The sequence below is a fragment of the Telmatherina bonti genome (assembly GCF_933228915.1).
Source record: "Telmatherina bonti genome assembly, chromosome: 4".
Taxonomy (NCBI): domain Eukaryota; kingdom Metazoa; phylum Chordata; class Actinopteri; order Atheriniformes; family Telmatherinidae; genus Telmatherina; species Telmatherina bonti.
The window spans coordinates 20,631,996-20,648,507 of NC_136622.1; the positions used below are offsets into that span (position 1 = coordinate 20,631,996).

At 41.0% G+C, this 16,512-nt stretch overlaps 1 protein-coding gene across 3 annotated transcripts in view; it reads right to left on the minus strand.

Annotated features, from left to right (window-relative positions):
- samd11 (sterile alpha motif domain containing 11) overlaps nt 1-16,098 on the minus strand; it is a 51,315-nt gene extending 35,217 nt beyond the window's left edge. For 2 of the 3 annotated variants that reach the window (XM_079238720.1, XM_079238719.1), the window contains exons 1-3: nt 15,026-16,098; nt 13,661-13,752; nt 1,862-2,037 (exon numbers count right to left, since the gene is read on the minus strand). In XM_079238720.1, coding sequence (XP_079094846.1) covers nt 1,862-2,037; nt 13,661-13,752; nt 15,026-15,725 — 968 coding nt within the window. In that variant the 5' untranslated portion in view covers nt 15,726-16,098. Of the gene's footprint in view, nt 1-1,861; nt 2,038-3,760; nt 4,355-13,660; nt 13,753-15,025 lie in introns of those variants that run through there. The other variant, XM_079238721.1, reaches the window with a different exon arrangement.
- Between the last annotated feature and the right edge of the window lie 414 nt (nt 16,099-16,512).

Consider the following 16,512-nt stretch of genomic DNA (forward strand, 5'->3'; position numbering starts at 1 on the left):
TAAAGAATGAGAAGCTGATACAATCATATTCCTGAGAAATCTTGAGAAATTTATCAGATACAATAATTTCCCACAACATCAAACTACAGTCTAGCATCTATGTGTCCCGAAGAACAACAGTAGGTTCTGAAATCTGCAGACTGTTACAATAATTTAGTTGTATTAATAGTTATTCAGTTGATGTTACTGTCCAGCAGTACCTCAACCTGATCGGTATGACCTGACCTGAGCTATACCTAAAAAAATCATCAACTTTCAATACAGTTAACAGAGTATGGGGCGTCCTATAAATAAGTCATCTAAGCATCTTAATAACAATTGAGAGTCACAAAAACAATACTTTTGTATTGGGTGTTTGACTAGTTTTTATTTCCAATTGCTACCTGAATTAATCAGAAAATAATTCATTTTTAATGGTAGTATTGCTATCAGAAGTTAAATCTCTCATTAACTTATTAATCTAACACATGACATATACAGGTACAGTAGCCAGGCTGCCGCAACCAAGTCACGGGCTGCCACCAGCCGTGATGATGTGAGGATGAGACATCACAGACACACTCACACATGTATACAGAGGCCCTGTATTTTTCACATCCATTGGCTAAATCCAATTTGTTAAGACCCTTCTACGACTCACTTACGAAGCTGCGGTCAATGGAAATCACATTTTCATGATTGGACATCCCATTATCCCGTTCGTCCAGACCCACATTGGGGGATAAAGCAGAGCCGAGACGGATGCCCACGACAGACCGGAGCTGCGGCTCCAGCGAGTCCGTCGCCTTTCAAAGGGTAAAAGCCTGACATATTAGTCATAAGTGTTCTTTAAATTCATTATCATCTTAACACGCCAGCGGCACAAGTGTCAGGGGGAGGGGAGGCCCTCTTAAACGAGGTTAGTGGATCCATTTAAAGCTTCACAGTTGCTGTGCTGTCCGCCGTGTCACACGCCAGTCTCAAGACATGAAAAACATCCCCTCCTTTAATGAGTTTGCACAAGCTGCTTATAATGCAGCTAGGGACTTTCTGAGGTTAATCAATGAACAGATTCTGCATTATAACTGTCAATACCCTGTCTGCTTTCTGAATAATACAAATAAGTTTATCTACATACCATAATCAGAAAATCCATGTGAGAATTATTCATAATAATATGATCTCATTGTAATTCTGCATGGCTGTGCTTAAACATGACTGTTTGCTTTAAACAGAGCTTTTTTATTATGACATTCCCAGTCACTGGGTAATGGGGAAAAATATAATCTATATGTACAACAAAGTAGGATTGTGTTTAAATAAGAGCTATGTATATTTCAACTCCGCTTACCAGCATGTTTCATAGTAGCAAAAAATCACAGATAAAAAAAACATAACAGTATATCAGAACGTTTACATCAGTTAGAGCAAGCAAGATGAGATGAAGCAGACAGCTGTGTCAGCCTCTCAGTACTAAGTCAACACATGTATACTGAGATCTACCAAGAGGAAGGGACAACAAAATGTAAAGCAAGTAACATTCTGAAAACCCAACAACTTCCATCTGACATCTCGAAGCAAAAGCATAGTGTGGTTGAGTCATGGCTCTATGTCTAAAGTTCAGCCTTAAAAATCTAAAATAATCTTGAAACAAGATGAAAACATGAGGCACATCTCATGTATCTGAGGACTACTAACAGACAAATCACAGTGACATTTCAACACATGTTGCTTTCACAACACAATACATGTGTTTCCAGGTACAATAAAAAAAAATCTATGAGACCATTACAAGACCAAACATGAGTCCCAAATGTCAAACAAGTTGTTTAATTGCCTGAAGCTCAAATATATGTGGTCAAAACAATCAGAAGTGTCTTACCTTTTTCTCATGATACTGTAATGCAGCTCGTCCTCCTGCTTGATGTGGGCATGATCCCCACTGGCCCGCTCGCTGCCTTCGCTGTCGTCACTGCTGAAGATGGAGGCCAGCTCCTTCTTGGGAACCCGGTTAGGTGGAAGGGGGATGGTGCGTTTCTCTGCCAAGCGCCCGCGGTTCTGCAAACCATGTCACACAGAACGGAAGATGGTTTAGCAACAGGATTCACCACTGAGTTAGAAAACCTAACTTTACAATTCCTCAGAGAGAAAACCTCTCTTTTATGACAGACTCAAGCATTTCCTTAAAATCTGCAGACACAAATGAAATCCCTTATACGTTCCATTATCTTGTTAATGAGACATATTTACCATAGCTGAAGCTAAGTACCTAAAATGATTTGAAAAATGCTGCTAATTGATTAGGAGGAGACATGCATATATCACCACACTAAGTCACACAATAAACCTAAACATATATTAAGTTTTAATGATGTAATAAAGTAGATTTACTGCAACAGAGACTGAAGTCACATTTCTCTTTTTTTCAGCCTAAAAGAAATGAATGAGGAAGATACTTTGGTTTGCATTGAGTGTTTATTTTGTTCCAAAGCTGCCAGGAGTAAGTAGAGAAAAGTAGGGATTAAGACAAGAGCATGGCCCTGGGGGAGCAAAGATGTGAAGCTAGCCGACCTTTAATGTGACCTGAAGGGGTCACTGTAGATTACCATGGCCTATCACACAGAAATAGGCAAAGGGGAGAAAGAGGAGCAGAGGAATAACCTAGCTGGGAGGAGGGAGAGATTGAGAGAGTGAAAGAGAATGAGTCAGAAATTGGAGAAGAGCAAGGGGAACAATAAGCTAACACTGAGGAGAGGGAGAGCAGATGTGGGTTTGTGCAGGAGAGAGAAGATGAGAGAAAACGCAGAAATAAAAGAGAATGTGGTGGGTCAAAATATGAAAGACAGAAAACTCCACTGAAGGAAGGTCTGTCCAGTGTGGGAGAGTGGACTTGGATTAAAACTATATTCTCTTTCACTCTCCATTCCTGCATCTCTGCTCTTACTCCCAAACGCCTTCAAGCCCTCCAGCTATCCCTTCCACCACACGCAACCCCACACTCTTCCACTCATCCCATCCCCTCCTTCGCTTGCTCCATCCCAGGAGGTACGGTAGATTGAGTGGCAGGCAGGGGCAGGAGGAGGGATTTGGGGGCTCCTAGCCAAGAGGCAAACAGGTGCAGCCCCTCTGGAGTCTCTCAAATGGCAGACATTAAAAGAGTTGGGGGAGCAGAGAAAGATGAAAACATCCCTCAGGATGGGCAGGCCACAGAGTTCGGCACATTTCTCTCTCTTTCCTTTCTCTGTGTCTTGCCAGAAAAGACATTTTTCTACCCTTTTTTTTCCTTCTTGTTGGAGCTTTTTACAAGTCGTACTCCAGCATCTGAGGACTGTGAATCACTTTCTGGAAGCAGTGGTCCTTCCACACAAGGCCTCAATGTAGGAATTTAGTCCTGGAGCCTGAACAGGGTGACGGAAGGGCAACTGGGACCGAAACATCATGTCAAAGCGAATGAACGCTCATTTACGGACCCAACCACAGCTCTCTCAGACAAACACATCTGCTCAATACAAAATCTTCTGTCTTAGCACACATGGAGAACACTCAAATTCACATGAACTAACCTCACTACCAAAGCACATAAAAGCATGCACTCTGTCCCAAACACACACACACACACACACACACCTGTTCAGGTTCCTTAGAATTCCCCTCCAAAGCTGGGGATTTTACTTGGAGCAGGCCAGCAAAGTAGAGTATACAAGAATAGCTTGTCTATGAGCAGTCGTGACTGCGCCTGTGTGTGCACATGTAGACAACCACCCACATGGCCGTGACATACCCAGGCTGACAGCCCCCATCCCTTCCTCCCTCTGCTCTCCTCCCGGAAAGCCCCAGTCCTTTCTTTAGTGGCACTGACGCAGAACTGGGGGTGAGCTCCCACTGCTTCCGGCAACACTTCCGCAGCACGGGGGAGGGCTCTCTGAAACAAAACATGAAGCAGAACACACCCCTGGCAGCCCACGTAGGAGCGCTCAAAGGAAGGGTGCCGAGCTCTCAGGCTCATACGAGCACGCACAAACACATGCGGGTGTGTGCTAAGATGAAGCAACCTTACTGTGTGTGGTCAACCTCCTTTAAGCCATGGAAAAAAGTGTCTCATAAAAGTCCCACTAAAAGCACCTCTATGAATATTGCCTCCCACGCTTTCTGTCTGACAGTCAGGCGGCCAAGAAATATATCTGGGCTTAACATTTACACACAAAAAGGAAACACATATGGAGACACATGCACAGAGAAACACTGATCAACTGTTTACACAATCTAGTCTCACAAGTGAAATTATCATAAAAATACTGCTTTTGTCCAGAGGCATCTTTAACGGGGCATTTACATACACTACTGCATATACTATATACATATACACATACTACATTCACCGGCTTATCTTAAAGTACTTCCCACAACAGGTGCCATTCATGCTGAAAGGCACACCATGTAAGAATTGAGATTTTATATTTTTTATATTATATTTTTTATATATTTTATATATATATATATATATATATATATATATATATATATATATATATATATATATATATATATATGTATATATATAAATATACATATATATATTTATATATTTATATAAATATATATGTATATATATTTATATATTTATATAAATATATATATATATATATATATATATAAATATATATATATATATATTTATATAAATATATATATATATATATATATATATAAATATATATATATATATATATATATATATATATATATATATATATATATATATATATATATATATATATATATATATATATATAAAATAAAAAATAAAATAAAAAATAATTCAGATTAGAGATTATTGTCTTAAAAGATCCTGAGAACCCACTCATGACTAAATGTGGATGTTGGAGTGTGTTTTAGTAGGATCGTGTGGACTGTTGAGGGTGAACTTTGACTTTACATTGCTATACTAACTTTATAGTGAAGAAAGCCAAAGTAGTTTCATATGTTGTCTTTGTTGAGAGTTTCTTTTCAGTTGATATTGAATGGCTCTTTTCAGTTGTCCTTTCACAACGCTATACTTCAGCTTTGCCAATAGCAACCAGTGACAGAAAAGCATGAGTCTATATTGATGAATAATATTATATATTACTTAGTAAATATGATGTAGTACATTAGCAGGTAACATGGATGGTGACAGGAAGTCAGAGGAGAGGCAATTAGACTAAACACCTAAGGACTGGACTCATGTTTGAGTCTGAATTAGGGTAACGATGTTCTTCCATATATTTTAGTAGTAATATTTTGTATGTTGCCATGGCAACACATTCCTTGTTACAGTATACCATTTTGGAAAACCCTGTATGTCTAAAACTGAAACCTTGGGGGGACCTTTTGCATCAAAAACCGATGTAGCAGCTTTCTGACCAGGCAGTAGAACGTGGCACATATGAAACTGACAACAGGTTGCAGCTGTTTGTCTTTCTTTCAAAAACTGGAAAATAATCTCAAGCCTGTTCTATGTGACTCTGCAATTTCACAGCTGATTAGATTTAATATTTCAAGTTTAGTTTAAAAAAAAAAACAAAAAAAAAAACCCTCAATTAAATTTGAAAGGTTTACATTCCTAAAGTCTAAAAATGACTTCTCACATTATTTATTTAGGTAAACTTGTGTTGCTAAATACTGTTAACTCTTTTTAAATACATGTATTGAATTATATGTCAAATACACAGATTCAGAACAAAAACTATTTAAGGAAAGCACCTAAAAGCCAATAGAACCAGATTTTACTGTATTTAATTTTAAGGTAGTATGACTGATGTTTCGATCAATTTAATCTAAGAACAAAATGCAGAGTATAAATATTTTCAAGTTACAGATATACAGTATGTGAGCTCCAGAAACTCATTGAGACGAAGTTATGAAAGCATCCGTATACAGTCAAGGCGCTGCTTAAATTACGGGAGCAAACACTAGCCAATAAAAATTGGAGCCCAATTGTAATAGCAAAGCTATAAGTACAGTGTTATACATATATCAATACACCTTACAGAAGTCAGCAGTCCAAGTCTACATTTAGTCATGTTGACAAGGCTTTTGCTGCAGATCCACAAAGTCAAAGCAAAATCTGGAACTTTCTTTCTTATTAGTGGAGAAAAATGCAGAGGTACAGCCCCGATTAACCAGGCTAGCAGGGTCAGGATGTTTATTTTCAAGCAGAAATTGTCAGGTAATCTTTAGATTTTTCATTAGAATGTTTTCTCTCTACTCGCTCTTCAGACTTTTAAAGGGCTCTCGGTGGCAAAGTGAACTAATGTGTGTTTTTCTCCCTCCATGCGTTATTTCCTGAAAGGTGCAATGCCCTAACGCTGGCTCAAACTGACATGAGCAAGTACACACACACACACACACACACACACAGCAGTAGCTGCCCGTGACATTCCTGCAGCTGCGGCGCTCTCTCTCCCTCGCACGCGTCCCCCCAGCGATCTCCCTGGGGAGCGAATGCCTAATGAGTCACGCGCCTGTCTGCCGTTACCTCGCAGCATGTGTGTGTGTGTGTGTGTGTGTGTGTGTGGGTGTGTGTGTGTGTGTGTGTGTGTGCGTGGAGGCAGGATGGCGGGCCGACTTGGCGCGAGCACCAGCAGAAAGGGGGAGGGGGAGTGAGGAAACGACAGAGAAGGAGAGAGGAAAAAATGAGTGTAAGGAGAGAGGGGTCATTACAGTGATAACGTAAAAGATTTGAAACAAGGCCAAAACAAACTGCTTGCTTGCTGTGTGCTTATGTGCTAAAATCCAACTCATCCCAAAATCCTACTTCTAACTTTGTTTAGCATCACCTCCTCGTTTCTCCATCAAAGGCACAGATATGACATTTCTACAGGTGCAGCTGCTGATGGTGATTTGACCCAATTTATCATCTACTGAGATCACTTTGCGTGCAAACATGCCCCGCTTTAAGCTGGCCACTGTGAACAATCAAATTAAGTAATGGTTTGATTTTAGTGTTTACAAGCTTGACAATAATCAGATTTTCACTGTAACTCAATAACAAAGTTTATATGACTCTGACTGTGAGGATAATGTCTGTCAGAGATTAAAGATGATTCTACAGAGCAGAGCACATTTAACCAAGCTCTACTCCTTCTGGCATTATGTGTGACATAGATGCTGTTTTACTGTCATCCCAAAGTAATTTTAGCATTTACTGTTCACCAGAAGCCACGATTGTATGCTTATAAAAATCGCCTGTTTGCATCCACTGAACTCTGTGACCCTTCTGGTGCATGTTAAGAGGTGGCTATGAAAGACACAACAAGACAAAAGTTCACTATACTGTGTAGGCCAAAGAAACACTGACAAGCTTTATATTTCCCTAATCTGGTTATAAACAAATTACTTGTGTACAGATGTGTACATATTTATGTGTGCTGCCACGAGAATGCACTGTTCGTCCTTTTAAACACATGCAAACGTAAAGACGCTGAACGAAAGGAAAGACTTCACTTCTTCTATACCTATAAATATCTCCTATTTTTTAGGCAAACGCACACAATAGTTAATTAATTATTTACAAATTAGTTCTGAGTAAATATTTTCTTCCAACTTGGTGATGTACTTTAGTGAAAATCCCAAAAGTAATGCTCGGTTGTAACATCTCATGGTGACATTGCCAAATGGTGAGGTTAAATGTTCTGTGTTTATCTATCACTCATTTTCTACATGTTTAGCATGTAGTGTCTGATCCTTAGTGTATTATGGGCATGATGACTAAATATCCATATATTAACTAACTTAAGCTGTGCTAAACTGTTTCTGTTAAGATACCATGGCTTCGAGGCTCCATCCATGGGCAGTGTGATATGACTCCTGTATGTAAGTCTCATGACTGGTCCAATCATCAGAACATCAAAAATATTCCAAATGTATAACATCAAAAACATTTTTTTAAAAAATGTCCCAATAATATTGCTGCATCACTAGCTAGGTTTACATGGACAAATATTGTATCTATCTGAAAGCAACCTGATTTGAGCTGACATGGAAGCTAGGTAGTAGGAACTGATCATGTTGGACAGATTTAATAAAATCGTAATGGTTTTGGTCTACTTGTCTGGAAAAAGTTAGATTTTTCTGCCCAAATATCTTTAACCCTTTCAGTTTCCAAATGCCACAGGTCCATTCTGTTATGCTGCCGCCATTTATTAAGTCTTCCCTGAAAACACATTACATCACACAACTCCGTGTGGTCTAAGCATGCATAGAAACAACATACAGCACAAAATGATCAGAATGAGTGCATACATGGTTATTTTTCCCAGCTGATCCAATTGTGAAAAGGTTTAAACCACCTCTTGATTGAAAAGTATTTTTGATCAAGGCCGACTGTATCAGCTAATATGCATGGAGACCATACATAGACATCCCTGCAAAGATCCCATGTCAATTTAAAGCAGTGGCCTCAATGCAAGAAGGTTGCTGGTTCGAGCCTCAACTAAAGTTTGAGAAGTGGGCTTTTTGAGTAGAGTTTCCATGATCTCCTTGTGAATAAGTGGGTTCACTCCAGGTATTCTGGCTTCCTCCCACCGTCCAACGATGTGCATGTTAGGTTGATTGCTCTGGTTAACTGATCGCGTATCACATGCAAGTCGCTTTGGATAAAAGCTTCTGCCAAATTACTGTAGAATAGAATAATTTAAAGCAGCACTCCTTGCTATTTAAGCAACTAAAAGCACACTTTTAACCCATTTGCCCCATTGTGCTTGGCTTGTTGTTTTCCTCAGCAACTGATTACTGTTAGCTTAACCCTATAAAGCCAAACATATTTGATACATTCAGTTTATGAGACATTTTGCATCACTTTATGGTAGAAACTTTATTCAAAATCCTGTTGTACACAATAAGATACTGGTCTCCTGCACCCTGGTGGATACCAAAAAACAGAACTACACTACAGTGATGCTGATCTATTGCATGGTAACAAATGGTAAAAATACAATTTTTTTTTCAGATTTTGTTAAAGTGCCAAATAAAGACTTCAGTTTTAAAAAACTGAACTTTTTTCCCCAGTTGTTCTTAGGGTGGGCTTTGAAGTATTAAACGTACTTAGACTGATTCAAAGAATAGTAGCAACATCATTTTCAGTACAAGGCGAAAGACACGTTGGAATTTTAACTTTTCAGATGCGAAACATGGAGAATTCGGATTAATATTTATGAGAATTAAATGAAAACACAAGAATAAATTGTGGACTGATGTTATAACATGTTTTCTGAACGGTTCCATGTGGCGTGCATAGTTTCACACATATTGAAAGGATAACGTGTTGGTACAGAAATGCTACTGTAAGTGAGCCGTGACATCAAGCACCAATGAACAAACTTCATAAAGTATAAATGGACTTGGCTAAATAAATCTGATTCCAGATAGAAGTGTCTGTGTGTGTGTGTGTGTGTGTGTGTGTGTGTGTGTGTGTGTGTGTGTGTGTGTGTGTGTGTGTGTGTGTGTGTGTGGTGTGCATACAGACTTGAGGCAACACTTGGTTGTTGAAGCCATGTGAGAGAAAAGGAAAAGAAAAAAAAAGTGAGAAAGTGCTGTAGGGCAGACAGGCATGCGACCAAGACCCACGCCTCACCAGCACACACACATATATACACACCCATGTGGACACACACAAACGCACATGCTCTCCTGCACCCGGCCCCCACGCGCTGAGCCGGGCGGGCAGTTGCAGCCCAGTGGAGCGGCACAAGGGGGGCTGAAGGGGTGAGATGGGGGGGGGGGGCTGCTGGCTCGGCGCTGGGAGGTCAGCGCCGGTGCAGTCAGGCGTGCAAGCGCGGCTCTGGCACTCCCCTCTCCCTCTTGTTTCTTACCTCCTTCCTCCCTTATTCTTGCTCTCTCTCCGTGTTTGTATAGGCCCACTGAGGTTGCCACAGGGAAGCTTAACAGACAGGTAAAGACTGTGCCTCTCCCTCCCCTGACAAACTCATGGGAAGTAAAGTGAAGCTGTAGTTTACAAATTTAACTGGAATTAGCACTTATTTTTGTCTTTACAAGTTTTACTTTGAGAGTAAAGAAAGAGAAATCTCATTTTAAATTCAAGAAACTGAAAAAGGTTTCTCAATGTGCTGTGACGACTGAGTTGAAGTTTGTACAATCTTAAAGCTGGATCTTGGCTTCATTTAGGAAATATAAATTTTAATTTCAGTGATGAGCTTCAGCGAGGTTTCAGGCGAAACCAGTGAAGTGGAAAAAAACACAACCAGCAGGGATTTTATCCAGAAAGGGCAAGATGTGATAAACCAGCAGAATTGGTCCCATCTGAGCAGGTTCCAAACTTCTGGGAAAGCTAAAACAAATGTAATAAGTTTGCTATGCTAACAAATATGTGTGTGTTGTTGTTTGTAAAGGTGGTGGAAGAGTGAGCTCCATACTGGGAATGAAAATGCAAACATATTTCTGTGCAGACAGTTACACACAGATGTTGGGGAGGAGGGTTTTCAAGAAGCAAGCCCACAGGCGTCATTGCTATTAACAACATTTGAGTAATACACAGATGCTCCAACATATTTCAACTGCATCTTAACAGGGTCCACACCCAAACACACACGCTCACACAGCGTCAGACATATTCAACTCTTTATCTTTAGCATCTTGCTGAAATAGTGGAAGCTAACTTACTTCGATAGTAAAGCTGTTTGTTTATGACAAATATAATTCACAGTAAAAATAAAAAAAAACAAACAACAACAAGAGGAGGTACAAGACTGTTTTCACAAATGTGTGTGAATTTTGTGTTATTGTGTTATACACATGTCCAAGTTTCTGGTCTCTGTGAGACAGTGACATGTCACACCTACCGCTGGAGACTCAGGCAATGTCTAATTTGTTCTATACACACAAAACAACACACCAAGTGCTCAAATGCACTTGGCACCAGTTTTGCACACTTCTGGGCCAATGACCAAATCCTGTGTTACCATGGTAACGTAGCATCAGCGACATGTACACACACAGAACACCACACAACAAAAGCATCGCAGAGGAAATTAATGACCTTCAAAGCTGAAGTCATCATGTAACAGATCAGCATCTATAATTCCACCCAGTACGATTTTTGATAATAAAATTGTTGTCATAGAAACCATAAGCTCTAAGTAAAAAGTGCGTCCTGCACTTATGTTAGCGAGTGTGTGTGTAGATCTGTGCGAATGAGTGTTTAATTCCACTTTTGCAAGAGCAACCCTTGATTGGAGGAGGTCTTTACGAGCCGGAGGAGGGGAGTGTAATTTCCTCCCGGCCTCCGCCAGTTCCGCTGAAATAACAGAGCAGAGGAAGCCCAGCTCTCCTGGGAGGAGACACGCATGCACGAACACACTGATGTACACACACACACTGGCAAACTTGCAAGTCAGTCAGCATCAGGCTTACAAACAATCACAGACAGAGACACAATTACTAAGTAACCCAAACATGTGCCCCGACAAAAACACAAATACACAGACGCTGGCAATAAACTTCAACAAGCACACGGAGTCTTGGGTATTATATTCCATCTAGCAGCATTAAGGAGCAATAACAGTTCAAGCTGCCATCACACAGAAAGCAGGAGCACCTGATAACCACATGACAGCATCAATTGATTTCATGTTATAATATGTATAATTGGGCTTTTTAAACTCTGCAACACTTTGCGTCACAATAAGCAGCTTTTCCACAGGCACACAAAGAAAATGAACTTCCTTGATTTCCGTGCAGGCAGGTGAAACGTCTTCCCACCAGCTGCTGTACTTTATGATTGCTTGCCTCATGCCTATGAGCGAAACAAGATCACTCAAAGTTCAGCCGTCAAACTTTCTAAATAAATGCCTGCATGAGGTAATTTATGTCGGTAGGCAGACTTGTGTTTGTGTGTGTGCATGTAAGAGCTCATCAGTGAGAGAGTGCTGGCTGCCATGCCCTGAGGGGAGTCAGTGGGGAGAGGGAGACGCCAGTACAGGCCATACAAGCCCTGCTGCCTTCCCTCCTCCACCTAACCCTCACAGCCCCGCATGGAACTGCCAGCATGCTTAGCCTGTGTGTGTGTGTGTGTGTGTGTGTGTGTGTGTGTGTGTGTGTGTGTGTGTGTGTGTGTGTGTGTGTGTGTGTGTGTGTGTGTGTGTCACAGTGATATTCACTTGGTGGGTTAGGCTTTAAGCTTCACCACCACACAAGGAAAGGGAGAGCAGCAGAGAAGACTGCAACAACAACAACCTTAAGGCTCTCACGTCTCTGCTTACGTCAGTAGCAAAGTTCTCTCAGTCACAGCTGTAATTAAAGTGGAACTGTACGAGCCGTGGCAAGCCAAAAGCCAATCAGTCTGATATCTGTAATGAGCCAAAACATAAGCAAACAACCTTATGATCTCAAATCCCTCTGTAAAAAAAAATAAGACACAATCATGTCAGCTGTCTGTTTCCTCCCCCCCGACCTTTCTCGTGTCATTTATTTTGACTCAGACGTACATGTCAGGGTGCAGGTCTTCATTCTCGTGGTGTAAGAAATGTCACCAGTTTACCTGTATCACTCAAACACCTCCGGCTTATCAAAACCGCCTTTGCCTTGCGTGCCTCACACACAATAATCAGCAGTAGCCACGCTCAGTAGCCCGCTAAGCCTCTTACACCCTTCCCTCAAGATTAGTGCTTGGGAGCGACGACAGATGCGCTCTGTGGTGATAAAAACACACACACATCCAAAGACACACACTCACAGCCTGCTGCACCTGTGTGAACAGATTTGGCAGCGGCATCCTCGCTCAGAGCTGACACATATACACACACAGACACACACACAAAAACACAGAGCAGTGATGCCATAATCGTGACACACCTGCAAGGCCTCAAGGTTTGGCATTGTGCCCCTGGTTCAAGCCCTGAGGAAGGCGCTAGGCAAACATGAGTTCAACGGCCAGGTGAGGAAGCTGATTCAGTGAGACAGAGGAGTCTAACCGACTATATACTTAATGTCAAGCAGCCATACCATGCAGCTCAACGCCACTAAATAAAAAGCTGTGTGATAATGTGCGTCTGCAAAAAGCTGAAAATGGATTTCATTCTCATGCTGAGAAAAATTACCATCAAAGTTGACGTGTGCCTGTGGGGTCTTCATCATGAAGGTTACAGACACAGTGATTTAAAATGAGCATAGTCTTAAGACACTGACCCTCACTCTAAGAAGGGTCACACACAGTTAACACTAGTGCACTCGTCTGAGTTTTTACAAACACTCACCTCATAAAAATGGGATAAAAACTAACACTAGAAATGAGGATCTTCCTTAGATAGATGGATAAAATCTGATCTGATTTTCTTCCAAAATAACAAAAGACCAGGCATTCATTTTATTCTAACTTAAGATGAAGCAATAATAATAAATAGTGTTGTTTAACATTAAAAGAAAATGTATAATTTCTTAGCATACATATTAGTATTACATCCAGTTTATCTGGAAATATTGTGATTCCTGAGAACATATTGCCCAACAAAATGAGGCAAAGTCTTCACCGCCATGGTCAACAACAATATTTCAACCTTTTATAAATACAGATCAAAGAAACTGCCTCCAAGTATGATCAAATCAATATATTTTAAATGGTAATTTCCATCGACACAGATAGTAGAAGAAGACATTGAAGTACCAACATCAGAGAAAGTATTCTTACCACTGGAGAAGAAATTCTGCAACCTGGACAATCACAGATCGGAGGATGCACCTGTAAGATTCCTTTGGACATGAGAGTCTTCAGACTTTTTCCTGAAAAAAGAGAAATTCCCCCATGAAACAAATTAAACAAGAGAACCTCTCTAGTGCAGCATATTCTCAACTTATTTCCAAGCCAAACCCCTCTGATAAGTTGTTATACCTTGCTTTAACCTTTTTTTTTTTAAAGATATAAATACTTTCAAGAATGACATATCTTGTATGTAAAAAAAAAAAAAAAAAACTTGAAAAGGAAGCTTAACAAAATGTCCCCAACAGCTAAACTCAGTACCTCTATAGTTTTATTTTTGTGTCCACGGTCCTGTACAAGCAGCTAAAGAGACAGAAGCCTACTATCACCTCTCTAAAGGAAACGGTATAATAAACTATTTGGCTATCATTTCTGACCTGGGGGCGACATACCCTACACGACACACATGCACGCGCGCACGCGCGCGCACACACACACACACACACACACACACACACACACACGTCCACATACGTACACTTTTTTTTTTTTTTACGTACACCTGAACGCGTGTCAGCTCTACCCGAGTAATCCTGCGTGTGCGTGGGGCGAGAGTCCATGTATCAATTTTAATTACACCATAAATATACTGTTACACATCTATCTAACTATCTATCTATCATATACATACATACATATACATACATATATATATATATATATATATATATATATATATATATATATATATATATATATATATATATATATATATATATATGCGTGTATATATGTCTGCACTCAAGACTGTCTTGTAGTAAACAAACACCTGCGAAATGAAAAGCTCGCCGACGCAGTTTTTAAAGCAAAGAAAGAGCATTAGCATCAACCACTGACTGCTAAAACAGCTTAAACATCATCTAAAGTTTCCTCATGCAGTGCGTAAAAGTGCCTCCATCCATGCAAGCTGCACTCCACGATTCATCTGATTTTGGTTTGGTTTTTTCTTTTTTCTTTTTTTTTTTAAGAAAAAGAAAAATGGAAGTCTTCCACGTTAAATTATCCATGACTAACTTTTCACCTCAGTCGCGTGCAGCCACATCCAGATGCCGCCGTGATGGTGTCTGTTCGCAGCCCAAACTCTGTGTCAGAGACTCGGTGGATGTGAGCAGGGTATGCGGCTTTACTCAGCTGCTTCTTTACGCACTGGCTGCACTCCTGTAACCCTTTCACTCCAAAACTCAGTACCGAAGCACCAGACCCAAGTTGGTGCCCACAGAGAGTGTTTCCCATAAAGCTTCTAAGTCATCTTAGACTCTTCTTTCCCACCCGTAAATCGCGTGGATCTGTTCTTACCTTTGTGTCTAATACTCCGTTTCCAATCTTTGGCAGTTTCTCGTCCACTGACAAACTGGAACTCATTGGGGGTGAGCCACTCGCCCCTGTATTTGATTGAGGGTCCCTTACTGCCTTGACACAGTTTGTTAATATAAAGCAAAGCCTTGTTTTCCCCGCACTCCACCTCGATACATGGCTCTCCGTTGTCGAAGAACGGCTGAAAGTCGGGGATGGAAGAGAATCTCTCCAGCATTAAGTCGTCCGTGTGATGGTGGAGGTGCTGGTGATGCAGCGCCGAGTCATGGAGCCCCAAGTACGCACGGTGATGGGCGAAAATGTGGTCGTAGGGCGGCGGATGCGGGGTCACCACAGGGATGGCGGTGGCATTTAAAGGGGCCAGGTATTCGGACTGGTTGAAGGCGGTCAATGCCATGTCGTCTCCATCTAGCCGCTCCTTTTTGATGGCAGGCATGTTAGTGGGAGCCGAGCGCCGGTAACAAGTGAAAAGCTGCTCTCCTGATCCAACTTGAGCGTCCTCTTCGTGTGTGAGTTGGGCTGACCCAGACTTGGAGACGCGCCGCTTGGTTTTACGCAGAGTCCCCGTGTCGCCGTGAGACAGCGGTCTGGTGAAGTTGCCGGATAGATTCCCATTCAGTAGTTTCCAGCTCGCAGCGGCAGCAGCGCTCTCCGCCAGCCTCACAGCTCCTACCTCCCACATTTAATCTCACTCGCTCTGTTAATACCTGACATGCTGGGAAGCCCTGAGCCCCTTACATTATGCTACTTACTGCGATCACTACCGGTCAAAGCTACACGTCCTGTCTCTTATTGCCTTCCTTCTTTAAAATTAGGATTTATTATTGATATGATATCATTTTTTACAAAGGAAAAAAACGGAATTTATAACCGATAGATCTTTAAATACAAAGCAGAGTAATGTTATCACGGAGAATTGGAAAGGTAATGTGGCCAAAATGTGCCTTTAAAGCCATTAAAGATTATTTTAAAAAAAGAAAATAAGAAAGAAATATAGTTTAACTATCTTGTCATTGGTTGTGTCATTAGACTAAAATCATAAACCAAATATATGAGGCTCGACACACCAGTGTTTCTCTTTTGCAACATTAATGCTGTTTAAGTTTGGGAAGAAATTGTTCAAATTGACTTCCAGAATTCTGCTGAAGTCACGCTGAAGTTCACAGACCCAGACCAAACAAGATTTGCACTCTCCGCCGCTTCTCAACTTGGCCCATTTAAACAGCGGAGGCTTGGCAGAGCCCCGCGGGGGGAGGGGGACTGCGAAGGACGGCACCTCAGTGCGCAAAATGGAGGAACCGTTCTAATGTGAGGATGAGGAAGTAACCCTGGTCCACCTACGTAATCGAATCTAAAACTCTTTTCTAATCGATCTTTATATGAGTGTTGTTTTGCATACTGTTTCACTTGAATCATGCATGTGGGATCCTAAAGCTCAGTAACACCAGCCCCAACTCCAGTTTTGTATA